General features: G+C 61.4%; 1 protein-coding gene across 1 annotated transcript in view; it reads right to left on the bottom strand.

Moving 5' to 3' along the window:
* The window catches only part of SDK2 (sidekick cell adhesion molecule 2), a 127,886-nt gene that overhangs the window by 12,511 nt on the left and 88,676 nt on the right, over nucleotides 1-26,699 (bottom strand). The window contains exons 28-41 of the mRNA XM_015589613.1: nucleotides 26,000-26,098; nucleotides 24,497-24,691; nucleotides 23,253-23,454; nucleotides 22,304-22,407; nucleotides 21,858-21,928; nucleotides 20,338-20,473; nucleotides 18,738-18,794; nucleotides 17,478-17,579; nucleotides 17,218-17,333; nucleotides 12,467-12,653; nucleotides 10,021-10,158; nucleotides 7,511-7,672; nucleotides 4,769-4,894; nucleotides 973-1,137 (exon numbers count right to left, since the gene is read on the bottom strand). Coding sequence (XP_015445099.1) covers nucleotides 973-1,137; nucleotides 4,769-4,894; nucleotides 7,511-7,672; nucleotides 10,021-10,158; nucleotides 12,467-12,653; nucleotides 17,218-17,333; nucleotides 17,478-17,579; nucleotides 18,738-18,794; nucleotides 20,338-20,473; nucleotides 21,858-21,928; nucleotides 22,304-22,407; nucleotides 23,253-23,454; nucleotides 24,497-24,691; nucleotides 26,000-26,098 — 1,860 coding nt within the window. The remainder of the gene's footprint in view (nucleotides 1-972; nucleotides 1,138-4,768; nucleotides 4,895-7,510; nucleotides 7,673-10,020; nucleotides 10,159-12,466; nucleotides 12,654-17,217; nucleotides 17,334-17,477; nucleotides 17,580-18,737; nucleotides 18,795-20,337; nucleotides 20,474-21,857; nucleotides 21,929-22,303; nucleotides 22,408-23,252; nucleotides 23,455-24,496; nucleotides 24,692-25,999; nucleotides 26,099-26,699) is intronic.

Below are 26,699 nucleotides of genomic sequence, written 5' to 3'. Positions count from 1 at the left end.
CTGATTTTTCTTTTTCCTTTCCATTGCTACCCACAGCCCTACTACCTTGATAGGCAGACCTAAATTTGCGTCTGGCTTACCGTGAGCCTGGGAGAGCTTCTCTCCAGCTTTAGCTGGGAATGAATCTTTTCCCAGTTAGCAGAAAGCAGGGGGCGTTGGGAGGGTAAACATGAGGGGTCTTTAGAACGCCTCTCCAGGTGGGGCTCCTTCCTTCAGAGCCCCCAGGACTAAGCGTTCTGCACGCAGCCAGGCTAACTCACGCCGCCGCCTCATGCGGGGCTGGCTTCTCTTTCGGTCCTGGAATGCTTATTTCCCACGACTTGGTTCTATCCGTCTGGGCAAGGGTGAGAGTGTGTGGGTGGAGGGAGGTGGCCGGGTTTCTGAAACTCGGCCGGCGAGGAGGAATTCTGAGTTATATGCTGCCTCCAGGGCAGAGGTTTTGGTATTAAAAGCGGTTAGTGGTTAGATTTGGGGTCACGGGTTTCGGTAGCAGAGGCCTTTGTGAGCTGGGACAGGCTCACGGGCGGGATGAGGGGAGAAAGGGGAGGATGGCGGCCCGCCCCACCCAGGCATGGCTCAGTCCGGTCGATGGGCAAAGCTCGTGCTTCTCTGGCTGCTGACTCTGTCTGTTTTGGGGGGTGGTTTCTATGGAAACAGTTTATAGCCTGGCGCCCTTGAATCTCCTGGGTGGTGAGCTCATGGAAGGTCTCATCTTGGGCCCACTGATTTGTCCACAAACCCACTGGGCACCCCACTCAGGGCTTCTGGAGTCCTTGAAAAGGAACCCCCAAGAGCCATTGTCCCCAGCTTCTTCTGGAGTTGCAAGCTGACCCAGGGCTCCCGCTATGAAGCCCTGAGAGGACAATGCATTTCGGTCCCCACTCCAATGCTTCCGGTGCTCCGATGCCTCTCCTTCCCCAGCGCCCCGCCTCTTCCAAGGGGCGCCCTGCCCCTCCCCCCACAGGCCGGTACCTGGCACAGACTGGGAGGGGCTGCTGGGCGCGCCGAAGCCGTAGTCATTGACCGCGATGACCCGGAAGTCATAGCTCACGCCGGGCCTCAGCATGTCCATGCTGAACGTGTAGGAGGTCACCTCCTTGGGGATGTCTTTGATGAGGATGTCCCACAGCCCCTCGTCTGCAAAAGCACAGACAGGGCAGTGCCCCGTGAGGGGGAGGCCCCCCATCCCACCTGTTGCCCCATCTGGAACGCTCTGCCGACACCAATCCCAGTGCTTGACGCCTAGTAGGTCCTCAGGAGATTTTGTTTTTTAAAGATACCTTTTTTGCAACATCTGGCCCTTTAATTCTTTTAGTGACAATATCTATAAAACATTAAAATGTGTACTATGCAGAAAATACTGTAACAAAGAACCCAAGACCACCGACTGGAACAGACTCAGCACCTGAGCCCTAGAGGCAGGACTCTATATATTCTGTTTTTCGTGTCATTAAAAAGTCCTGGTCGACGTGACTTTAAGTGGCTGGCTATGCATTTATCACATGGGTGGACCCTCCTGTATTTCACCAGACCCCTGTTTTTCCGAGCTCCATTCCTATTCAAAACGTATGTAGTAGAGACATCACACCAAAAAAACAAAAAAACAAAAACGAAAAACGAGGACTTTTTTTTAAACAGTTGCCGGAGGGGCTGGGGTTGCCTGTGAGGGTCTGGCCAGCCACCGCGTCCTGAGCCCCTGACTTTCTTCCAGGCTCACGCCCCTCGTCCGTGCATGCTGCTCCGGCAGGAGACACAGGAGGCTGGCAGGGGCCGGGCCAGATGCTCGATTCGATGGCCTCCGCCCTTCGGAGGAGGGTGAGTCCCCCGCTCCTGCCAGCACAGGCTGATTCCAGAACTGAAGTGTCGAGCCACCCTGGGCCCCAGCCAGCCTCCCTTCTTACGTGGGCCAGCGGCCCAGAGATTTTAGAAGGACCTCAGTGGGCTGAGCTCACAGGCCCCCCCCATCCCCTGGCCTGCTCCTGGAAGGTGACCCAGCTGCCAGTGGGCCTTCCAGGGTGCACTGCTCTGGGCCGACCCTACCGGCCCCTCCGGCCCCTCGGGCCCCTCCGGCTCCAGCCCGCCCTGCTTCCTTGTCTCTGAGCGGGGAAGAGCTGCCTTTCAGACCCCAGGGCCCCCCTAACCCCCAACGCTCCAGCTCGGCCCCTCCCTGGGGCTGATGGATTTGGTTAGTTCCCATACCACACTTTCTGGCAGGTCCACCCCAGTCAACGATGCCACAGCCCGCATCATCGTTTCGGAAGTTTGGACCAAGAGTGTGGTGGCACCCGTGGAAGCCGCCTTCCTGCCCTTCCCGTCCAGACTCTCTAATTCTCAGGGGGGCTGGGGAGTAGGGGTGTCATCTGCTGTCCTCGCGGAAGGCTCCTGAGCCTTGGACACACCTTCCCTCTTGTTTCTTCGGTTTTGGGTGTCTGCCTCCCACGCACCCCATCTTCTGTTCAACCCCTTTCTCTGCTGGGCTGGGGACTCCTCCTGGGCAGCGTTCATGCCTAATTCGTCCACATAGCCCCGCGTCCAGCACAGGTGCCCTCCGTCGCTGAATGAATGAATGCCAACCCTTCTTCCCTGGCCTCTTCAGTGCCCCCCAAACGTGTCCCGACTTCAGCGCTGCGTTCCTCGAAATCTAAAGGGTGGGGGGTGCAAATCCGTTTATCTTCTGCGACCCTGAATTCCCTCATCCACGACAGTGACCGCGATGATAATGATCCTGACGACAACATGACAGCGACTCTCATTCCTCGTCGAGCATCTTGGCTTTTCATCCCCACGGCAATGAGGAGGAGGAAGAACCGCTGGGCCCAGGTTGCCGATGAGGAAACCGAGGCTCAGAGAAAGCTGGACCATCTTCCCTGGGCCGCACGGTGCTAAGTAGCAGAGCCGGGGGTCAGCGCAGAGCCGTCTGACAGCTCTGGGCACTGAACCATGCCCAGCACCGTGCCCAGCGCGATCAGCAGCCGAATCAGCGTCTGCCGGTGGGCTCGGCCAGGGCCCGCTGCCTCCCAGGAGCTGGGGCCTCCTGCCTGCTGTCTGCCCTGCCTCGTTCTGCCCCACACAGAGACCAGGGTCGGGGCGGTGGGGCCAGGCCAGAAGCTGCTGGGACGTCACGGCGTGGCTCTGGCCTCCGGCCCTGGGGGTCGGCTGATCTGTGGGGCGGGTCCCACTGCCCGAGACCGCGAGTGAGGCCCTTGCTAGTCTCAGTGCTGGCCGCTCCGGTTATGTAGTTGGTTCTGCCCGGCGCACAGCAAGCACATCCTGAAGACGAGCAGGGTGAGGCCACATATCCCCGGGGGCACGGAGGGGCGGGGTGGGGGAGACGCCCAGCCCTAATGGGGGCCTGCTCGCACACACACAGCTGCGGGGAGCGGCCGCCCCACGCTCCCCAGCCGCTCCTCACCGCCTGCCATGCCTGCCCTGCCTGCCATGCCTGCCATGTCTGCCACGCCTGCCACCAGCCCTCGGGCTCTGCTCTGCGTCCCGATCCTCGGGGGGTCCTGCCGTGATCTTTCCTCAGTCCTTGAGTCCACCTGTCCCCAAACCCGGAACACCAGGTCCCAGGCCGGGTCCCCCAGGGAACATAGGAAATTCAACAGGGCCAAAGTCTGGAGCCAACATTCCGCAGCCTGGCACCCCGGCCGGCCAGCTCGGGTGGGAAGAAACAGGCTCGGGCCATGGTGAGGCGAAGAACACAGCGGTCTCTCGGCCAACTCAGCAGCTGGCATCGGAAGGCCGGGAAGGGACCATCTGGAGCAGGGAGAGAGCCAACTCCACGTATACCTTCCAGCTACACGTTGGCTCTGGGCTGCAGGACGTATTAGCTTTTTGACTATAATTATCAGCCTAAGATTAAGGCGCTGATGGGGTGAAGCGGCTTCCAGGAACCACTGGGATTAACTATTTGCTATCGAGATGACTAGGGCTCAGCTACCCCAAGGGATTAACCCTTTGGCACGGGGCTGTCTGATGCTGCGGTTAGCGGTGTTAGCCGGGCCGGGCCTGATGACCTCCCGACGTGACTGTTATTTGCTGCTCCAGTGGCCAAGTCTTTTTTTAATTTCTCGATTTCAAGCCCCTAATCCTGGGTCCATGGAAGACCGAGAACAAGCCTCCAGCCTTTGCCGACTCTGACCCCTCTGACGAACTCAGACGCCGAGCAGCGGAGGGCGCTGGCGGCGGCCGAGGGCTCCCGCGGGTGAGGGGAGACGGGAGAAGCAGGTGTCACCGCGGCCGTGAAACAGGAGCCTGTGGAGCAGCCCCCGGAGTGACAGATCAGCCACTCGTCTCCTGATGGCTTCGGAAGTCCCTGTGATTCGATTTCAGGCTTGACGGGAGAGGCTGGTACAGTTACAGGAACTGCCAAGACAGGCGTGATGGCAGAGACAGGCCTTAAAGAGACAGCTGGGGGCTCTGGGGGACAGCCGGCCTTCTCACGGGGCATTGGTCAGTGGAGCTTGCGTGGAGGACGTGGCCGTGTCACTCATGTGACCTCAACTCTTTGCATATTTGTCTTCTTGAGTGACGCCTCCCTGAGCTGGAGCTTACCTGGCACGAAGCACCGGTCTCTGGGGGCCTCCGGGCTGTTCCCTAACTAAGGTGCACCTCCCCGTCTCCCCCTCACATAGGCCACCTCTAGCTTCACCCGGCATAGCACGAGCGCCATCTCAGGTGACAACAGACAGAAATGTGCCAAGTGGAGGGAAAGGGAGGTGAGGACGCCTGTTCCACAGGAAGACCCGGCTCCGGGCGGGCGTACCTGAGGGCCTGGCCTCTATGACGTAGCGGGTGACGGGCCCCTTGCCAGGGTCTCCGCTGGACCAGTGGATGGCGATGGCGGAGCTGTACCGCACGATGATGGGCACGCCAGGTGGTCCCGGGGCACCTGCGAACAGCACACAGAGGGCAAGGGATGGACGGGGCCCGACGCACCCAGCCTGTCTGCCTGTGCTCCAGCGGGAGGGGCCGGTGACAAAGCCAGCCCCAGCCTGGGGGGTCCGGAAACCCTGCACATGCCCAGGCCCGAGGAGTGCATCTCAGACGGGGCCCGCGGAATCCAATGACATTCTCCTCTGGGTCAGCCCCGGACCCTGAATTCCAAGTTTAAGGGTAGGAGACTACGGTATGCGGGTGATGCCTGGAGGGTGCCTGGAGCAGATTCAGGAGAACGTGTGTCTCACCAGGACCCTTAGATGGGAAACCGATCCATTCACGTAGCCCTCCGGTGCCTCAGTTTCCCTATCGGAAAGGGCCTTTTGGAATGTGAGGCCCAAAGAGAGAGTCATGGGGGGCAGCACAGGTGGGTGCGACAATGGCAGAATAGGCCCATGATAGGAGGAGGTTGGTTTGGGGGGGCTGAAGGGCCCCCCGACATCTCTCCTGGCCCTTGATGGCAACGTCCTCCCTACCTCCCGCCTGAAATCCTCCCCCCGTCCCAGCTGCACTTGCTGTAAGGCGGGGGGAGAGGAGCTGGGGCTGCAGCAGCCCGGGGCCTCTGCTGCTCGGAGGGGGAGGAACGGGCCTGGCGGGAGCACGGACTCAGCAGCCAGGGCAGGAGCGAGTTCACTTCCACAGCGAGAGGCGTGAGCCAGCTCTGCCCACCCAAGGCCCTGAGCTCCTTCCCCCCAGGCTGCCCTGCAGTGCAGGCCCATGTCCGTCCTTGGTGCTCCACTGTCCCCAAGGCCCTCGCCCTGTGCACTGTCACTCACACGCCTGTTCTCCATCAGACATGGAGCCCTGCCTGCCCGGAGCCCGGCACGCAGTAGGCGCTTCTTATGTGCTTGTAGGACAAGGGAATGAGCCAGTGAGTGGGTGGGTGACTGGCCTGCCGAGCCAGTGTGGGTGGCCCCTGTGGGCGCCTGCTGGGAGAGGAGTCCAGAGTCCAGCATCGGGCTGCAGGTTCTCTGGGCCCAGGAGAGCTGGTGGTCCGGCCGGGAGGCCAGGGACTCACCATCAGAGCTTGGCAGCCGCTGCCCACCCTGCGTCCAGTCCCCCCCGGGACCTCGAAGGGCCTCGTTTCCTTCCTTCCTTCCCCAACGCACGTCCTGCCTACAGCACAGGGCAAAGGCGGCTAAGGGATCGGGGGGTGTGGGACACAACCCAGGGAGGTGTGAAGGGTCGTGGGGGGCGGCTTTTAGGAACCCCAGTTCTCATTTTGCACAGGACAGCACCCAGGGCTGAGAGAAGGAGCTGCCATCTCCTGGTGACCAGGAGCTTCCTGCGTCCAGCTGTTGCCTGGCCTGGGGGAAAAGGTCACCTGGCTGCATGCCCCTTCCCTGTGACCCTCCTCACCCAGGCCCGCAGAGTGCAGCTCGGTGATTCCGCAGAGGGCCCCCTCCTCCTCTGTACTCCCTGCACCCCTCCCCGCCCCCGGCCTGGCACACTTTAGGCCTCGGTTAGAACGGTCTGTCCTCCAGCCCTTGTCTCTGTCCTCGCCACTGCTGGCCCTGACCGTTCTCTTCCTGCTTTTGTTTCTCAGGACTCGGGCTCAGGTGAGAGGCGCGTGGGAGGGGCTGGGGGCAGGTGCCGGGCAGAGGGGGCAACTCTGGGATGAGCTTCCTCCTGCAGCCATGCGGGCTTTGTTCCCGGAGCTGGATGGCTGCTCCGGGGCAGAGGAGGAGGAGAATAGAAAGTGCCCGAAAGAGAAAGTGCAGGGGGCCCGGCCTGAGCCAGCGGAGGGGGAACATCACTCCGGGCGGGTGAGAGGCCCAGCTCACCTCCCAGGGGCCAGGCCCTGGTTACAGGAGGCCTTGCCCAGCCTGGCCCGGCCCGTGGGGCTGGGAGGAGGGCGAGGAGGAGGGGGTTCAGGAAAAGTTTGGAATGGGTTGTGTTCTCTCCCTCTCAGGGAGAGAGGGACGGAGTGGCCTGGGAGGCAGCTTTGGGGTTTAGGAGGGGACAGACCTCCTGCGTGGGTGACACGAACTTTGGAGAGCTAAACCTCAAGCAGTGCGGGCGCCCTGAGACATTCTCCCAGTGCTCCCCTGCCTTGCTTCCCTCTTCCCCCCTCCCCCTAACCTTGGCGGCCTCAGGTGTCTGGGAAGGGTGCAGCCTGGCAGGTGCAGAGCAGTGGTTCTCACAGTGGGTGCCACAGAGCTGCCCTCAGCTCTTATTCACATGCACTTTCCCAGGGAAGGTGCTCGGAGATTGATTTCCTGGGGCCCAGGAATCTGCACTTATCGCAAGAACCCCAGAGCTAAGTGGCATCTCGAGAAGCATCCAATGGCCAGGTGACCCTCTTCGGCCCAGCCCCCTTTCCTCACACCTCCACCAACACCACGCCCCTCCCCTCCTGCCCCCGGGCCCACCCCATCCTCTCGAGCTCCTGTGTTTCCGCCCACGCCTGCAGCCCCCCAAGCCCACGAGCTCCGCCAGGGGCTACTTCTTGCTCATTCCCGTGTCTCCAGGCTCTAGCTTGGCTCCGGACCCCTTTCCAACTTGGGGTGGGGGCTGAGTGCGGTGCGTGGAGGGCGGCGGCTCTCGTACCCGCCCGAAGCTCCCCTACCTTCGCCGGGGCCCGTGGTGACGTTGGCCTCGGTCTCGGGCCCGTAGGCGAAGGTCTTGGCTCTGATGCGGAACCTGTAGGTCACACCCTCGGCCAGGTCCTTCACCTTGAGCCACAGAGGGCTGGTCCCCTTCACGTCCACTGTCACGATCTTACTGACACCTGGGGTGAGGGGGGGAAGCAGAGCATGTGGGGATCGTGGGGCGGGCGAGGGCTTCGGGGTTCAGGGCATCAGGCACGGCCGGGGCTGCCCCCCATGGACATTGAGAGGGGCCTGCGTCCTGGCCGCACAGCAGCGTCTCAGACCACAGTCCTGTGGCTGCTTTCAGGGAAAAGGGTTCCACAGCTAAACAAGTTTGAGAAAAGCTGAATCACCACAAGGCCCGTTAACACGTGGAGGAAAAGCGACTCGCCATCCTGTTTAACTATTGCACCCCACGTGTTTGCTCCCCCACATCCTATCCCCACTGAACTCAGATCCCGCGATCCTCTCTTAGGAAGTGCGTCTGTAAAGACAGCACAGCCCGGCACTGCAGGGGCCAGCTGCAGCCAGCCGAGGACAGCCTCCGCTCTGCCTGGGCTCCCCGCTCCCTCCTGTGCCAGCGAGCGCTGGGAGCTCACAAGGACCTCCTGTCGACTGCCCCCCAAATTGTAGCAACTAGGGGGGAAGCCTGGGATGGTTTTCAGGAGGTGGGAGTTGTGTTCTCTGCTTCATTGTCTGCCAGCCGCCTTGAGGTCCAGGACTGGCTTTCGGCTCCTGTGTCACCTGGGCGTGCCGGTCACCCCTGGGAGACACAGCCTTTACAACCTTGGGGCTGGGCCCAGACCCCAGTGCTGGCCCCGGGGACTTTGGCCACGCCCCCTACCTGGCTGCAGTTTGTTCTGCCGAGTGAGGGTCTCGACAGCATCTCAGGCAGGGTGTTAGGACATTAAATAGGACAGCGGAGCACCTGCGCGTGGTAGGGGCCCATCTGTTCACTGAGTGAGCGAAGGGCTGAATAACAGAACCGGGGAGCTTCCTGCAGGAATGAAGTCGCTGCGGGTGACGTGGGGATGCGCCCCAGGACCCAGAACAGAGAGAGGCTCTGGGTACCCGAGCCTTGACACCTCTGAGCAAACCCCTCGTCTGCCTGGGCCTTGGTCTTCCCTCGAGGAAAGGGAGTCGCTGGATTCTGGGAGGCCCGATGCTGCTGAGCTGAACTCAGAGGGGCTGAGGCAAACACCGGGGGGCAGACACGGTGCTGGTCAGGCTGGGGTGGTCCAGCCGCACGCGGGGCCTGACGGTCCCATTCCCTGGGCCATGGCGGGGCAGCCGGGAATATGTAAGCACGAGGGGTCAGCCCTGTGTCCAGACCCCGCTGGGCGGAGGGACCGAGGGCAAAGGGCTCACACCTGTCAAGGTGTGGGAGCCCCCGGGGCCGGGCCGGAGCTGGCTGAGCCCTGTGCTGTCCTCTGTGCTCCTCCCCCCTGCTGTCAGGAGTCAGGGATGACAGCCCCTTTCTGGGCCCTCCCTGCACCTGACCACACCTCCGGGGGCCGGCCCCCCCCCCAGCGTCCTAGCACACATGCAGGTGGCAGCAGAGAAGACTGAGGGCCATTGTTCCCTTGGCTGACCCAGAACTGCTGGCCACTCTAGTGTTCTCGGGGCTTTAGCCCTTGTTCCGGCCAGGGGAGGGGCGAGCTTGGAGGTGGTTGGGTCACCCCTGGCCACTGGGGCGCCCCTGGGTAGGTCAGCCACATCCCAGGGCCTAGCTGGGCTATGGACCTGGACACGGGCAAACAAGAGCCCAGTTCTCCTTCCTGCCTGTCTAAGAAAACAGCTGTGATTTCTGGGCTCGCTCACATCAGCTATGGTGGAGTGGCCCCTTAGGGGAGCCCACGGGTGGGGCAGGATCCCAGCCTGGCCTAGAGGGAGGGGTGGGAAGGAGCTGTGGGGCGCGCTCTCAGGACAGGCAGGGCTCAGGGGCAGAGGGAGTCTACCTGCAGAACAGGGCTCATATCTGAGGCTCACAGAGGGAACGGGGGTGCAATAATCCCCCCAAATTTGTGCATCCTTCTGAGGAGAGGCTCCAAGGCTTTTATCAGAATCCCAAAGGAGTTCCTGACCCCCCAAAAGGCAAAGAAGGCCAAACCTGGAGTAAGGCTAAGACCCTGAATTTGGGGGAGCATGCATAGCCAGACCATCAGGGGCTCCCCATCTTCATGGGCCCGACAGAGCTGTCCACCATGGGACGTTCTCTCTCTCAAAGGTTTCCCTGCTTCTTCCCCGCACCGCCATCAACTGACGGGGCAGAGAACATTTAAAAACCCTCTCCCGGGAGTTAGGGCCGCTGTTCCAGCTTTGCCTCCAACGTGCGTCCCCCTTGAATTCTCACTCCCCTGGTCTGGGCCTCAGTTCCCCGTTTATCCGCCGGGAGGCGCCTGCTGCATGCACTGTGTGGTGGAGGGTCCCCGGCTAGGACGGAGCCAGCGCGAGGCGGGTCTAGGGAGCTGCGCTGGGGGCCACTCACCGTCCACGGGGGTGCAGGGCTCGTACACCAGCCGGTAGCCCTCCAGGACGCCGTTGGGGGACTGTGGGGCCTCCCAGGACACGTTCACCGAGGTCGTGGTCAGCTCGCTGAACTTGACCGAGGTGGGAGCGCTGGGGGCTGCAGGGGGCACACAGAGGGTTTCTGTTTCCTCCTTCCCTGGAGGCTCAGAGCCCTGTTTGGCCCCAAGGAACCAGCAGGGGTGGTGGGGTGAGGGCCGGGGAGGAGCAGGAGAGCAGGGCTGTGTGCAGGCGAGGTCACCAGAGGTCATTGGACCCCCCCCCCCGCCCCCACCACTGTGCATTTAGCACTAACTTTCCAAGATCAGAGTCCAAGAATTGGAAGAGAAAGAGACTTTCTTTTCCCTAAAGCTGGAGAACTCAAGTTCCTTCTGCTAAGTGGCCTGAGCCCTGGCTAAGTGCCCAGGACATGGCTGTGTCACACTGTAGGGTCTCCGCGGGGCCAGGCTATGTCCTGGCTTTGTGCGGCTTGTCTTCCGCTTCCCTGGTGGAGAAGGCAGAAGGTGTCTGCGTCTCAGAGCATTAGGCGCAGAGAATGTGGTCTTTCTCTCGGCCCCAGGGCCCTAGGGCTTGTTGCCCAGAGACCACGCTGCCAGGAGTGGACAGGGACAGGGACGGTCAAACCCTCTGGAAGAGACGCTTTCTTGGCTTAAGAACCCTAGAGCGACCCAAAAACATGGGTGTGGGGGGTCCTCTAGGGGAGGACAGAGAGGGCGGCAAGGACGCATCAGCGGGGCAGCATCCCGAGCTGGCTCCCGCGCGATGACCGGGCTGTTATTGTCCAGGGCCACCCCCACCGAGCCAGAGCTCAACGCTGACCCTGCTTCTGTCCAGCTCAGGGACAGGCAGCGCCAGCGAGCAGTCTTTGAAGGAGGAAGGCGAGCTCAGGGGGCCTTTCCTGCCTCCTCTTGGCTACGGGGACGTGGGACAGAACACTTTGTTCTACCGCCACAGTGACGGAAGGTTCCGGGCTCCTAGGGGCTCATTTCCGGCAGATGACACTGACAGAAAGTGGTCAGCACAGGCAGGAAGACAGACCCTTGGGGGCCGGTGGAGGGAAAGGGTTTTTCCCGAGCCAAGGCTCGTCCCTCGAGGGGACAACACTTAGGAACTGACTCCATGGATGGGCCTCGCTCTCTTGAAGAGAAAGGCAATGAACAGAATGGCAACCGGCGGGTTGGAAAAGCTGCTTAAGGAAGTCAGCACAGGAGGTTTGTATTCAAATCCACGAGCAGAGAACTCCGTGACGGGCAAAGGACGGGAACCAGTGCAGCGAAGACAGCGCAGGACAGGCTCAGATCTCTGGGCTCGGGCCTCTGCTCCCGCACGGAAAAGCTGGAGGACCCTTGCTCACCGTGAGACGGGGCGATGCCTGCTCTGCCTGCCCCCGTGGTTCCAGAAGGATCGGCTGCCTGAGAAGTAACTTGGGACCCTGTGTGCGGGGCTGGCTGTGCCTGTGCGGGGGGCCGGATTCTCGCCATCACGCTCTCCTCTGTCCTGTCCTGCTCTCCGGCCACCCCACCGGCCTCCACCCGTCTGTTTTGTGTCCGGTGGCCAGAACCATCTTTTAAAAGCATAAACCAAATCCTTCTGCCCAGCTGCTTAAACCCAGCTGTGGCTCCCAACATACCTAGAATGAACCCCATCTTCCTTCCGAAGTCCCCAGATCCTCCGCAGCCGGCCTCGCCATCGTGTTCTCGAGAGCCACCTGGCTGTCTCCCTGTCCCCCTAATCCCCTCCAGCCTCCGGGCCTTTGCAGCTGCTGTTCCCTCTGCCCGGAACAAGCCTCCTCCAGAACGTTCCACGGGGGCCTCTTCTCCTCACTCACATGTCAGCTCCGACGTCAGCCCTTCAGTGAGGCTGCCGCAGGCAAATCTATCCGAAGCCACCCGCCCACCCCTTGCCTCTGTCCTTGGGTCACTGACAGCCATCAGAGGTCAATTTGTCGCTGTGCTGTTTATGATCTGTCTCCCTCCCTGGGGGTGGGGGGGTGGGGACCGCGTCCGTCCCCTTTGCTGCTGTGGTCCCAGCATCTAGCTCAGTGTGCACCCGTGGAAGATGCTCAGGAGAGGCTTGTGGAAGGAGCAAGGCCAAGGAGCTACGAGGAAGTCCCGTGGGAACAGCAGGGAGCAGAAGCTGGCAGGGTGCAGGTCGGCCATCGGGGGCGGGATGTGTGTGTGTGGGGGTGAGATCTAGGGGCTCTCTCCAAGGCTTCTCCCTTCTGAGCGACACACGTGGGCTGTGCTCTCCCACTCTGCAGGCACCCCACAGGGCCTGGGTGCCCAGGCCAGGCACCTCAGCAGGTGGGATAAGGCAGCTGCCTCCACTCCCCACAAGAGCCAGAGGCCGGTGGTCCCTCCTCCCCTTCCCGGCTGACCACCCCTCCCCGCTTCGGCCGTTCTCCCCACCTGCTTGCTGGGTCTGGCCCCTGGTGGGGGAGCTCGGAGGGCCGTCCCCTGCTGCGTTGAAGGCTGCCACGCTGACCATGTACGTGGTATAGCCGGTCAAGTTCTTGAGCTTCACGCCGTTCTCGGCCAAGAAAAGCGTCTTCACCCGTTCCGTGAGGTTCCGCCGCTGATCCTCCCAGAAATAAATCTGTGGGCACAGGCGATGTGGCAGTCGGGTACAGACAGCCCCTGCCTGCCCCCAGGTCTCAGAGACACCTTCGTTTGCACGACGTACACACCCCGAAGGATCACTTTCGGAGCGAGCCACCCAGAAAAGAGTACGGAAGCACCTAAGAGCTGCGTTAGACACCCTTCCAGAACCTTCCTTTCCCAACACTTCAGGCTCTGCTGGACCATAAACCCCACAAGGGCACAGACCCGCCATGTCCGTTTACCGCAGGGCCTGCAAGATTGAGCACGGCACCCGCACATCAGCCCCCAGGAGGCAGGAGCCTGACACAGGGCAGAGTCTGTCCGCCCCGGTGATGGGCTGGCTGTGAGGACCAGCATGTCGCTTCACCTGGGCGCTGGGGAGGCATGCCAGGTGGCCTGCTGCATTGGCGTCTCCAGGTGGACAGGGCCTCCGGTGACCCGCGACAGCCCGGGAAGCCCACAGGCCAGCCTGTGGCTGAACCCCAGAGCACTATTTACTAAGGCTGCCACTCGGCCAGTGACGTCCCTGAGCGGCAGTTTCGTCACCTGTATTGTGACACTACGGACACCCGCTTCCCAGGACTGAGGTGAGGAGCAAAGGTCAGAAAGAGTAAAGAACTAAGGCTCTGCAGGGCTCCGTGCTGCTTCCCGATTGCTTCGCGCTGGGCAGGGTTCACGCCTGCGACAGTGACTGGAGATTCTTGCTAGTTTCCAGAACTCTGGACCCCTCCCTGGCAGAAAGCACCCGCGCCACGTGGAGAATTAGAAAGCGTTTGGCGCCACCTGCTGGCAGAGGCGGTTTCTGCACGCCACGGACTCCTCAGATTTCTCAATTTGTCTGGAGAAAGCTAATACAAGTGAGAAACCGGCTAATAGAAGTGTCCCTATCTGGCATGTGTGAATGGCGGACAGGACGTCATGTTACCATGAAATCTTTGCTTTTCCGTAACCCCTTGCTCTCCCCCACCCCCTTTTTACAGTGTCTTCTGAGAGGGGTCGATGAGGGAGAGTTGAAGTAGTGCTTGACATACATCATTCATTCACTCCTTCGCCCACTCGTAGTAATGCGGATGTCACAGTGGCCAAAGTCCTTGCTGAATCTGGGACACAGGGGAAAGGTCAAGGTCAACGCTGAAACCTGGGTGTTGCCGGCACGTGTGAGTGCACACGAAGAGAATGGACACAGAAAGGGTGACGGAGGGGTTGCTGGGGCCTCGGTGTCGAGGGGTAGAAACAGCAGAGGAGAGCGAGGAACTGCCGGTCGAGGAAGCCGAGGGAGGAAAGCAGAGCCCCACGTCCAAGCTGTTGCTAAGCCAGGCGGGATGAGGCCACCGATAATCACCATGGGAACTGCCGCGGCCTGGACAGGAAGAGCTTCGATGGGGGCAGTGGGGACGAGGACCCACTTGGAGCAGGTTCATTAGAGGCCAGGCGGGGGGTGAGAGGCGGTCACTCTTAGCCCAGGACCTAGCGCTGACAAACGGCGGCCATCGGACGGGACTTGCACAGGCTCCCTTCACCGCCGGTACCACCGCCACCGGCCCACGCGCTGGGACCGTCCACCTCCCTCCTGCCACCACGACTGAGCTGCCGGCTCCCTTCTAAGGCCACCCCACATCCGTGCACTGAATCTCAGCCCCTCTCGCCTCCTCTGGGACAGCTTCCTCTTTTCCCCGAACCATCAAAGTCTGCCTCTTCCCAGGATCGCTCCCATCAGCTCAGACACGAGTTGTTATTTCTTCTGTCTTAAAACCGTCTCCATTGACTATCTTTTTCTAGTTTCTACCTCGTTTTGTACTTCCCTCTAAAGCAAAACCCCTCAGAAAGGATGTCGGTACTCGCTGCTTCCCCTCATCCTCCCTCGAACCCTCTCCAAGCAGGCATCCCTTGTCAGAATCACCTGTGAACCAGACCTGGTTAATGCAGTAATCCAGAACTCAGCAAACTCTTTCTGTAAAGGACCAGGTAGGTAATAAATATTTTAGGCCTTTTAGGCCACACATGTCTGCGGCAACTATTCAACTCTGCCCTTGTAACAAAAGTGGCCAAGGGTGACTAGTAAACAAATGAGTGGGGCTGTGTTCCAATAAAACTTTACTTACAAAAACAAGTGGAGGGCCAGATTGGACCCATGGCCTGGAGTCTGACAAGCCCTGAAGAATCGCTTCCTAGATTGCACCTCGCTTGAGCTCTCAGGAGTGGCTGGCACCTCTGCTTCCTCCTGCCTTTGGGAAGCACGTTCTTTACGTGGGTTCTGAGACATCGCTCACTTTTCTTTTTTTGTTCCCAAGGCTCAGTTTTCAGACATACTGTGTTCTTCCTCTATGTATGTTTAATCTCCAGAATGTCAGTGCCACTTACATGTTGAGGACTCCACAGTTCTCATTTGCAGCTTAGACCGCCCCCCAGCCCCGCTCCTGAACTCCAGACACCCATTCGTGTGTCCCTTTGGACATCTGATAGACGCCTGGAACAGACGCTGGCTCTCCCCCTCAAGCCTCGTCTTCCCACTGTCTTTCGTCTCTTCCCGCTCTGAAAGCCCCGTCCTCCAATTACTCAAAAATCCTTGTCGCTTCTCCTCCCACACACCACATTCGGTCCATCAGCAAAGTCTCCCAGCTCTGCCCTCCTGGTGGACGCGGACAACAAATGCTTCTCACCACACTGCCGCCTGCTCTAAGCCGCCACTGCGCTCACCGGCTCATTCCGTCACCTCCTCAGGGACTTCCGCTTTCCCCACTTCAGACGACTCTCTGCAAAGCAGCCAGACTCAAGCCACCTATGTCCCTCCTGCGCCCCAAACCCTCCAGGGCTGTCATCTGATTCAGAGTGAAGGCTCAAGGCAATGCAGCCCCGGTCACTGGTCAGACCCGCCTCCGGTCATGCTGCCCGCGTCGCTCCGGAACTTTGCGGGTCTTTGCGCACGCGAAGCGCCCATGACCGCAGGCCCCTGGCTTTTCTGTCCCCTCCCTGGAATGCTCTCCCCCGAGATCCACGTGATGCACGCCCGGTTCTTCTCGTTTTTGCTCAAGTGTCGGCTGCTCATTAAGCCCTTTCCTAACGATCCTAGTTAAACTTTCAAACCTCCCCCTGGATCTCTCTCTGCCTCCTGAACCGGCTTCATTTGCCACCATCTGGAGCTGCCGTTTGTTTTGAACGTTGCTCGTCTCCTTCCCCTACAATTTATGTTCATCTTTTCTCTCTGCTTCATTCCCAGCACCGAGAACACTGCTGGGCACAAAATAACCGCTCAATAAACACGCGTCATTGAAAGACGGTAGCTGCATGGGCGCCGGTGCACGCGTCCCCGCCCATGCACGCGCCCCAGCTCAGCCTGAGCCGACGCAGCTCATCTCAGCTGTGCTCGCTGATCCGTGGACCCTAACGCACTGTTTACAGCAACCGACGTGCGTGTTACTCTGCGTCTGGGACATGGCAGTCCCATTGCCCCACGGGGCACCCGCGGCTGCGGGGTCCCCCAGAGCTCGCAGACATCTGCGGAGGGAAATACGGAGTCTGCGCACGCACACACTTCCCACGTCTGCACAGTGGCTGGGGACGTCGGCGCCCCGACTGCCTGCTGCCCCTGCAGGCATGTGCTCGGGCCGCCACAGTTAGTCTTCCCAGCTGGCGCTGCTGGGCGAGGACTCCGCGGCGCCGTCCATCTCCTTCACCCCCAGATGGAAAGAGACGCCTCTTCCAACGAGGTGGGGTGGGGGCCACTAGCGCTCACCCGCCGAGCGACCTGGGCCAGCCTCCTACCTCCACCGAGACCGGGCTCTGCCTGCGCTGCGAAGCCTGAGCCAGGTGGCCATAAAGCCCCTTGCGAGTCTCACTCTACCCGCCACTGCTCTGGGCCCCTCTCTGGAATGGCAGAAACGACGGTGGCGCTGGGCGCGGGTCCAGGAGGCAGGTCCCAAACGCGGTCAAGGGCTGTGTGTCCCAGACTCCAGCCGAGGAGACACGGTGTTACTATCGCGTGTCTTTGACCGCCCCCTCTGGTGGCCGTGTGCTCAGCACTCCCTCCGCACCCCTCGTGGGGTGACAGCCTGCGGTCTGACCCTCTGTCACCTGCTATTTTTGTGACCTTGCCGGGCCACCTAACTGGGTCTCGGTGTCCTCATTTATACAACGGGCACATTTATAATCTACCAGCTTTACCGGGCTTTCGAGAGGGTTAAGGCGTCTAAAGGGCTTCATAACTGTTAGGGACAGACCGACTCCTGTCGTAACACGTGGCATCACCCCAAAGTCAGAAATAATTTTCAAATAGAGATTTCCAAGTCTTAATGGTCCTTTGCTAACTGGACATCCAGTTATCGTGATTAGGGGTGGCCACATCGCCACTTGGCGGGGCCGATGCTGGCATCGGGGGCTGGTGGGCTGGGGTGCGGGCCGTGCCGCCAGGAAGTGAAACGAGCCACGCGTGGCCTGAGTTTCTTGTGTCCGAGCTCAGCCTGCCCTCGGACATGGCAGAGAGGGAGAGTTTCGCTCCAGCCCCTCGATATTGCTGTGGTCTGTGTGCAAGTAGCCAAGGGTTGGCCCCGTGGCCCCCGTACCTTGTAACCCTGGATGTCTCCATTCTGGCTTTCCAGCGGGGGGGGCTCCCAAGTCACGTCCAGCTGTGTGGCCGTGGCGCCGTGGACAGCCACGTTGCGGGGTGCTGCCGTGGGCACTGGAGGGTGTGAGGGGTGGTGAGGGGTGCGGTGCCAGCGGACTCCGGGGGGAGCGGGAGGTGGGCTGGGGTGGGCTGAGGCGCCGGGATCCCGTATCCCCTCGGGCTGGGCTCGTGGGGGTGGGAAGGGCAGGTCGCGCTCACCTGCCTCCCCCACAAAGACCTCGTGTGGGGGGCTCAGGGGCCCCTCGCCCACCGCGTTGTACACACTCATCCGGATCTCGTACCTCCGGTGCTTGTTCAGGTCTGCGGGTGACAGTGGGGGAGGAGAGAGACAACCGATCACCGAGCCTGCAGGGGACGGAGCCGGCGTGGAGGATGGAAGCTGAGATGATGCGCCCCTGTGATTCTAGTCCCCATGCCAAGGTTCCGGAAAGAACAGGGAAGAGGAGGGGCAGCCAGGGGCTCCACCTTGTCCCCTGGGCATCGGGACACAGATGACACGGGTTCACTTCCTGGCCAAGGGTGACCACGCTGCACACTTTAGGGACTGAAAGGAGCATTATCAATATTTATGATGGGCACACTGGGTCACAGGTCACTCCTTCCCCACATGGCAGCTGCCTAAAAGTTTCTAGCTCCTGACACAGGGGGTTCAGCCCTAATGGACTGGGCTTATTGGGTGTGAATTCTGGGCTCAGAAACCCTGCCTCTGTGCTGAGTTTGGGGCACTTGAGTGAAGGTGCCTGGACAGGAACTGGGAGATGGGAGCAGGTGGAGGAAATGGGCTCGGACAGGCTGGGTGGGGACTGGACTCTGTCCCCGCTGGGGCTCGGCTGAAAGCTCCCACCCCGTCTGCACTCCCCTCCCTGGTGGACGTTCTGCCTTTCACCTGCAGTGGCACTGGGGACTCGGCCTGACCGACTGGGCCGTGCAGCCCATGCAGGCCACTGGCTGAGGAAGGACGGAGAGGGACAGCTTAGGGACAGTTTAGAACCACCGCTTGGGCTTTAGAAACAGAGCTAGGGCCGGGGCCAGGCATCGGGCAGGAATATTGAAGGGAAGATGGGGGTTCTGCTCCCTCCAGGGATGGGCCTGGGCCTGGGAGACAGCGGTGCCAAGGGCCTTTGATGGGCTGAGACGGACGGCAGTCACGTGGACGCCTGCCCATCAGCCAGCCAGACCAACGGCTCCGCCACGGACCCCTTGCCACTGTCCCCCAGACCCAAAGCACAAGACCAAAGCCGGTTCCCTTTCCATTCCGTACCCCACAGACGGTGGCCTGGAGGACAGCAACCTAGGTGACCCCCTCACATTTTTGTGTGTTTTGGGAAAGTCACATGTGCTAAGGGAGAAGGTCCCATTCTTCAGGAAGACTGAGGTGTGTGCACAGGTGTCCTCAGAGGCCTCACTCCCCGTCCCTGTGGAGGGCGTGGCCAGACGGAGCCACCGGGCGAGACTTACTGTCCAGCTCGTACTGCGTGAGGCCGGGCCGACTCAGGTTCCGCAGGGAGAACAAGGCTACCGGGTGGGGGCGGGGGCACCCGAGGGAGACAGCAGACAGAGGAGTTAGTACACACCCCCCTCCCCGCCCACGAAGACCCCGATGCGGGCGGGCAGGAAGGAGGGCGCCCGGCAAGGCACGGACAGACGGAAGGGGCATCCAGGTCCCCGACTCTGGGTCGGGGACCAGGGCGAGGATTGGGAGGAGGAAGCATCTCCTAGGACAGTGCCGTCCCCGCTCCAGTGTGTGCCAGTCTGAGGTCACGGGGTACCGTGAGCCCCGTGGAGCCCAGCACCCCTGGGGACAACTCTGGGGGACCCTCCAGTCCCAACGCCCTCGCCTCAAGCGAAACTCCCGCAGAAGCACTGTGAAATGGTGGCGTATGCATTTCTTCCCATGAACCAGAAACTGTTTTACTACCAGGAAATACGGCTGTGTCATCCACAGGCAGTGTGATCGCAACCACAGGCCCGTGCCTGCCAAACAAATAAATACAACGGTGCCAGCCGTTGGGTCCGCTACTTCCGAGTGTTTCTATTAATATTCCTACGTTTTGCTACGCATTCCATCATTTTGTTGTCTGCTAATTCCCGCTAGAAGATAAGGCACAAAAGGTTCAGGGGAATTATGGGAGGAAGAATCCACACGGAAAGGCTCTCAACCAGCCCCCTCCCTCCCACTGATCTGTTTTGGTGAGGGGTCCCACCACCCGCCCGGCGCCCACATCCTCTGGCCTCCTCCCCCTCCTGCCTGTCCCTCCCCTCCGCCTCGTCCCCAACAGGAGTCAGTCGTGAAGCCCACAGCACATCCTTGCCCACGATGGCCCTCAGTTCCATCCCAAGCCTGCCACCTTGGCTCCAACCTCATGCTAGCCTCCGAGCGGCCTCCACGCCTCTGGACCCATTCGCCAGCCATTATGCCACCAGCATGGCTCCAAAGCCACCCCCTCACCCAAAAGTACAACAGGTCATTCCCTCGCTCGTGACTCTCCCTGGAATTTCCACCTGCTCTAGAGGCAGGCTGGATTCTGGGGACCCCAGGGCAGAAGAGTGATCTCCCCCAGGGATCAGAGGGGGCCAGACTGCTGCCCTTGGGATGTGACCAGGGCTGGCGTTCGGTCCCCCTTCCTGCCTCAGGCCCTCTGTGCATGCCGGGTCCACCCATTCCTTTTGGACCCGGTGACATGGAAGCACCCATCCGTGTCAGCACCATCGCCACCCCCCGAGGAAGCCTCTTCCGACACCGGCTTCAGGCTGTCCTGCAATCTGGCCTCCACAGCGGTCAGCTCACACGCTTGGCCATCTGCCTCAGGGGTGACATCCGAGCACCTTGCTCCTCCCCCAGCCCGTGAGCCCTGAGGGGACAGGGACTCTGCCTGTCTTGTTCGCTGTGCCTGGGCATGTAGGTGCTCAGTAGATACTTGCTCAGTGACCGAAGGGGACAGGGGTGAGAGGCACACACGGGGGCGGGGGGCGGCAGGGTTTTGGGTTAGAGAGCTTCAGGCAGGGAGGCGAGCGTGCCCACCCCACCCTCCCCTGACTCCCGCGGAGTGTCACTCACAGGTCAGCTCTGCCCATTTGGCCCCTGGGTTGTTGATGCCACGGAGCGTGAAACCCCTCAGCCCGTCGTACAGCAGCTCCCGGTACCGGACCCGAAAGCCCAGGAGGATGCCGTTGATTCTGTCCTCTGCTGGGGGCTGTGGGGAAGGCAGTGGGGGATGGAGACGGGGACCAGGACCACGTCTCCCCTCTGCTTCTCCCTCCCTCCCCACCCCGCCTCCTGCGGCCACCGAGCAGAGACCCAGCCTCAGCCAGGAAAAGGGACCAAAATGACATTGAGCAGTTTTTAATTCACAAAGTGTCCCAACGAGGTTACTGCATCTCTGCATTTAACAGAGCAGGAAAGCGAGGCTCAGAGATGTTAAGGAACTTGCCCAAGGCCACACAGCATCCTTGGGGCCCCAGCCGGACCCTGGCTCTTCTTACAGAGCTGGGCCTTTCCTGGGAACGCCCTGACATGCTCGCTGGCCCCGTCGGCCTGCCGATCCCTCTGCCCGTGACCTGGCCAGCACGTCCCGGTGAGCCCAGAGTCTCCTCTACCTGCTCTTAGGCTTTCTGCTCCCGTGCACGGCTAAGCTGGAGAAGGTGCATGTGACTTTTTATGACACCTCTTTTAAAAATCCTGCTTAAACGATTCAGCCTTTTATTTGCTCCTTAATTGCATCCCCGGCTGCTTGCTGGCACCCCGCGGCCCCCTCACCACCATGGCCCCGATCTGTTCCAGCCTCTCCAGGCTCCCAGGTGAGCTAGGTCATCGTCGTTTGAGGGCTGTCCTCCTCTGTGAGGCCGTGGGCTGGGGGAGGGCTTGGGAGTCCCTCCCTGTTTCCGCTTTGGGGCTTTCCCCTCAGGGGGGCTGCAGGTGGGCAAAGGTTGGCGCCTGACCCTCTCTGGTACTGAGAAGTAGAGACGGGAGTTCCCACTTTGGGGCCTCTGTGGTGACCTGTCATGTTCCAAGGCTGGCCTGCAGAGGGCATGGGAGGGTCCCACAGGCACGCACAGGTGGGCTGGTCTCCAAGAGGCATTCCGGTCCTTCTTAGGCCATGCAGGATGGCAGTGCCCACTGAAGAGCGGGCAGCGGGCGAGGGGCGGAGGAGGGGGCCCTCTGCACCCGGGCGCGGGTCAGTCACGCACACCTGTGCCTGGTCTTTGCCAGGAATCCGGTCACTGACAGCAGGGCTGGGTTTCCCGGAGCCTCTGGGGCCCTGAGTGCTTTTCTGTGGGAGCATTCCACAGACCTGCCCTGCCGCCTCCCAGCTGTGCGACCTGGGGTCGTTCGCATCACCGCCCGAGTCTGGCCCCTCAGCTGCAGAAAGGGATGGTAGGCGCCGACCTGACCATCGGGGAGCGGAAGGGGGGGCGTGCACGCGCGTGTGCACGTGTGTCTGTTTGTGTGCACGTGCATATCTATGCATGTGTGCAGCATGTTCCAGCCCCGGTGGGGGCTGCTGGTTTTCCGGTCACGGCACAGAGCGTGTCTGAGTCCTCGGGGACCTGGGCCCCACCGGGCCTGCCGGGCCATACCTGCCACCGGATCAGCACGGAGGTGGTGGTGTGGGGGGTCACGGAGACGATGGTGGGCGCTTCGTCTGGGGCTGGGGAGAGAGGCAGACGGGTGAGCTCTGAGGGCTGGGGCGTCGGCCCCCACGGGGCCACAGGGACCAGATTCTTTGGATACTGGACTGTGGCCAGCTCCGGCTTAAGTCACCCTCCACGCCCACCAGCTTGGGGGACATCAGAGAAGAAACACACTAGGGCGCCAGTCTGGGTGTGAGTGCCGAGCCCATGGCAAAGGCCCCTGTGACCCAAAGGGCCTCGAGTCTCTGCCCGGGGAGCCAAAGTGCCCGGCTGCCCCTCCCATCTTTGGAGACCCCTCCCATCTTTGGGGACCCTCCCCCAGAAGAAATGGCCCAGTGCTTAGGAAGTGCCCAGTGGGCCAAGAGAAAGACATCCCAGTGGGCGGCACTGACCAGCTTGCAGGGTGGTCAGTGGTTCTGACTCTTCGCTGAACTCACTGTCCCCGATGTCATTGGTCGCTTTCACTCGGAACTTGTAGGACGTGAAGGGCTTGAGCCTGTATGGGGAAAGGGGTCAATGAACGGAGGTGTCTCCATCACCTCTGCTGGGGGAAGGGGCAGGGGTGCCGATCCATCGCACCGATGGGAACCTCCAGGCTCAGAAAGATCTGCTCCAGTGGCCACTAGATCACCCCAGCTTGGGGTGTGGCCACACCTTAACTCCATGATAAGCCGTGTTTCCCCAGGAGGAAAGGTCGGCGTATTTCCTACCTCGGAGGGACATGCAGCTAGCTACGAGGGCACCACGGCTAACTGCCCCTCTGACCAAAGTCCACCTCCAAGAACTGCCGGCCATTTCTTGAATCTAGTACATTTAGGAAGGGTTGATGTTCTCAAGAGTTAACCACAGTTCATCTCTGTGGGCCTCATTTCCTCTTCAGGCGAATGGCTTCCTTTTTGATTTATTGGGGGTGAGGAGGGAAGTCTTGCTCAAAACTCCTGGTCACGTCAACTGGAATGTAAAAAATACGACCCACTCCCACTAGGAATTAAATTGAAGCCAGAATTTCGGAGCGAAGCTCCACTGTCCTATTAAAGATGAACGGGAAGATGCCGCCTGGCTGGGAGGAATCGCTGATGAGGGCTGGATGGCGAGGGATTCACTAAGGGGGCTTCTGGGCTCCAGAAACAGATAATTAGAGGCAGCTGCAACAGGGCCCCAGAGAGAGAGGGGCGGGCGGTGGGGACGGAGCTGAGGACGCGTGCAGGGAGCTCCTGGGGGCTGCGGGCTGCAGCGGAGACCTGGGGCGGGCAGGCTCTGGGGGTCCTCGGAGCCCTCCCCAGGGGCCACGCTGGCGCTGTCTGTGCCGGAGGGGCTGGGTGGGGATGCTGGCCGGCTCACCTGTCCACCACGAAGGCGGAGGCATTGTGGCTCACGGAGGCCGAGTGCAGCGTCCACCGGCCGCCGGGCAGCTCGCGGGTCTGGATGGAGTAGTAGCGTACGGGGGACAGCCCGTCGCTCCCCGGCTCCCAGGACAGCAGCACGCTGCGGGCCTTCACGTCCTCCTGCCGCACCACGGGCTTGCTGGGGGGCTGCGGGCGGTCTGGGGGTAGCAGAGAGAGGGGAGGCGGGTGAGCCAGCGGGGCGGAGGGTGCGCTCTGGGCTCAGGCCTGATGCTCCTGCCCACTCCCATTGCCACATACGCAGGGCCCATCTGCCAGCACCCGTGACTCCTGGTCTCGGGCCCGTCCTCAGGATGCTAGAGGCCCAGGTGCCTGGGAACTGACGCCAGAGACACAGTGAGGAGGGACAGATGCCCAGCCCCTCCGCTGCCTGCCACAGTGCCGAGATGGGGTCTACACTGCTCCCTGTTGTGTAGGACTGAGCTCATATCTGTGGGACACTGCTTCAGACGCCGCCCCGGCTTGGCCTCCTCCTCACTGCCCCATGCCCCACCCCGGGGGTCCCCAGCCTCGGCACTCTGGCCCATGGGGCGGAGGAGTCTTTGCTGCGGGGGCTGCCCCGTGCCCTGCGGGGTGCGTGGCAGACCCTGGCTTCTATCCACCGGATGCCAGTAGTACCTCTCTCGTAGCAGCGACAACCAAAGTGTCTCACGACATTGCCCAATGTCCCCGGGGGGCAAAGTAGTCCCCAGTCGAGAAGCACTGCCCTTCCGGTTTTTCCTGGGCACGTTGTCTAATAAATCACTTTCACAGGAATCTGGGTCTCGGACCTGCTTCTGGGGAGCCCACCAGGTCTCGGACCTGCTTCTGGGGAACCCACCAGGTCTCGACCTGCTTCTGGGGAACCCAGCTCAGGGCAGCAGGACTCCAGGCTGCGGCCCATCCTCCACCCGGCTGGACATGGCCTTGGAAGCTGGTCTCACCACCCTGCCCTTTGGGTAATCGGGAGCTCGGGCACACAAGATCCTTGGAGGGGAACGCGCAGCTCAGCTCCGGAGGTTTCCTAGAGCCCTCGCTGACCTTGACTGTCAGGGATGTGAGCCCACTTTCCACTCCAGACCCAGGCACGGTGGCTCCCAACCCGCTGACCCGAGCCATCTGCTAGGAGAGGGTCTGAGCACTGGGCGGGGTGGGGGGCCCCTCGGCTGCCTTCAGGCCTCCCCGGCCCTAGCGGATGGTCACCTCTCTTCTCGGTGGTCACCACCAAGGCCTCGGCGGCCTCTCCCCAGCCCTTGCGGGTCTGGGCCGTGATGCGGAAGAGGTAGACGGACTCGGGCTTGAGGCCGGTGGCCGTGTACTGGCGGGCGCTGGGCGCGAGCACTTCCACCGTGGCAGTGTTGGCTGTGGTGGCGTTGAGCCGGTGTGTGATCTGGTAAGCTGGGGAAAAGGAAGGAGCCGGGTCACACCGGGGAGCCGGGCCAGCCGCCCCAGAGCCCCGAGAAAGTCCGCAAGAAAGGCTCAGTCCTTCCTCGGCCAGCAGGGCGTCTGCACGGGGAACACCTTGGCTGTGGTCCGTCTGCTGGAAGCCCTCTTGGTCACTCTTGCATCCTCAGGTGCCACTTGGGGAGTGTGACATGGGGTGTGGACAGGCACTCTGTACACAGTGTCTGAGACCCCCTTAACAGCTCCAGGTGAGGGACACGGGGCTCTGAGAGGCCAGACCCCCTGCTAGGAAGTGTCGGAGCTGGAATTCTGGTCCGGTCTTTCTGAGGCCAAAGCCCTTGCCCTGCCTGTCCGCAGTCTGCCTTTGAGACGCAGTGATCATTGTTCGTGGGGGCTGGGCGCTGCAGGATGCTGGGCGCTGCAGGATGCTGGGCGCTGCAGGATGCCGGGAGCGAGAGCCTGGCCTGGGCACGGGGAGTCCAACCCACCGCTTTACAGGCGAGGGGGCTCGGGCTGTGCAGGGGACCGACTTGCTCCAGTGCCCACAGCCACTAACTTCAGCCCCGTGAGGCCTCTCCTGTGAGGCTGTGTGTGCGTGCGTGTGTGCGTGTGTGTGCATGTGTGCGTGTGTGTGTGCGTGCGCGCGTGCGTGCATGTGTGCGTGCGTGTGTGCGTGTGTGTGAGTGTGTGCGTGTGTGCGTGTGTGCATGTGTGCGTGTGTGCGCGCATGTGTACGTGTGTGCATGCGTGCGTGTGTGGGTGCATGCGTGCGTGCGTGTGTGTGCATGTGTGCGTGCGTGTGTGCATGTGTGTGTGCATGTGTGCATGTATGCGTGTGTGTGCGTGCATGTGTGCGTGCGTGTGTGCGTGCGTGGTAGGGGAGGAATCCTGAGTAAGAGACAATGCTTTTCTGCTCTGCTCCTTCTGTCCCCAGGGCCTTAGCTCCCATTTCCCAGCTGCGAGCATGGCTTGCTGAGCCAGCCACTGCGCCCTCATCTGGCCACACTTAGGAACAGCGGCCGAAGTTTACCAGACGGCCGCTCTGCTGGGGACCTGGAGCAGCCCTTGGGAGCAGAAAGCTAAGCAATGGTTCCTAAAGGGAGCTCAGCATTGACCTTGCCCTCCAGCTGGTAATCATATAGACTGAAATGTCTGGAAGAAACTAGACTCGACCACTCTCGAGGAGCTGGGGACACTGCCTGGGCCTAATGTCCCTCCTGCCAACATCGAATTTGCCTCCTAACCCTCCTCACACCGTTTCCTTCTTCCCGTGGCCGGGCCCAGGAAAGGGTAAAGGCTCACCAAGAATGATGCCATTGGGGGCGGCGGGGGGCTGCCAGATCAGCCGCACTGATGTGGTCCTCACCTCCGGGAACAGGATGCCCACGGGTGGTCCCGGGACTGGAGGGAACAAAGCAGAAGCGGGTGACAGTGCAGATGCTGTTGCCCTGAGCCCAGTCCGGCTCCAGCGGAGTAGTATGGTGGGGGCAGGGAGCACTCAGCTCAGACCGTGGAGCGCTGCTCTGTGCCCGGCACCGTGTCCTGGCACTGTGTCCTCACTTGACGATGCTACCGGTGAGGTTTCTATGCTTAGAAGAGCAATGACTTGGCAGGAACTGGAGGGGACAAGGCTCCAGCTTCCTGTAGCTCAGTGTCTGTGTACGTGTGCACGCATACGTTCGTGCCCTCAGAACGGGGCCGGGAGCCTCGTCCTGGGTCTGGGCTTCAGAAGGCACCACTCTGAGTCCTTGTGAAGGGGTGAGGTGTGAGGGGGGAAGGGCACGTGCCCACCCTGAGCCCACACTCCTCTACTTTCTCGGGCTCCCTCTGGCGTCCCGAATTCTGGAATTCCCTGCCCAGACAGCCCCACGCATGCGTCTAGGGTCTGCATGGGCCTGCCTCCCAGGGCCACGGCCCCGGACCGAGTCGCTGTTCGGGGCACGTGGATGGGGCCGGGAGGACATGGGCTGGAGGAAAGGACGTGGAGGAAAGGACGGGAGGA

This window comes from Pteropus alecto, unplaced genomic scaffold (assembly GCF_000325575.1).
Source record: "Pteropus alecto unplaced genomic scaffold, ASM32557v1 scaffold134, whole genome shotgun sequence".
Classification (NCBI taxonomy): Eukaryota; Metazoa; Chordata; class Mammalia; order Chiroptera; family Pteropodidae; genus Pteropus; species Pteropus alecto.
The sequence above is the reverse complement of the archived record's forward strand: the minus strand, read 5'-3'. Positions and strand labels throughout refer to the sequence as shown.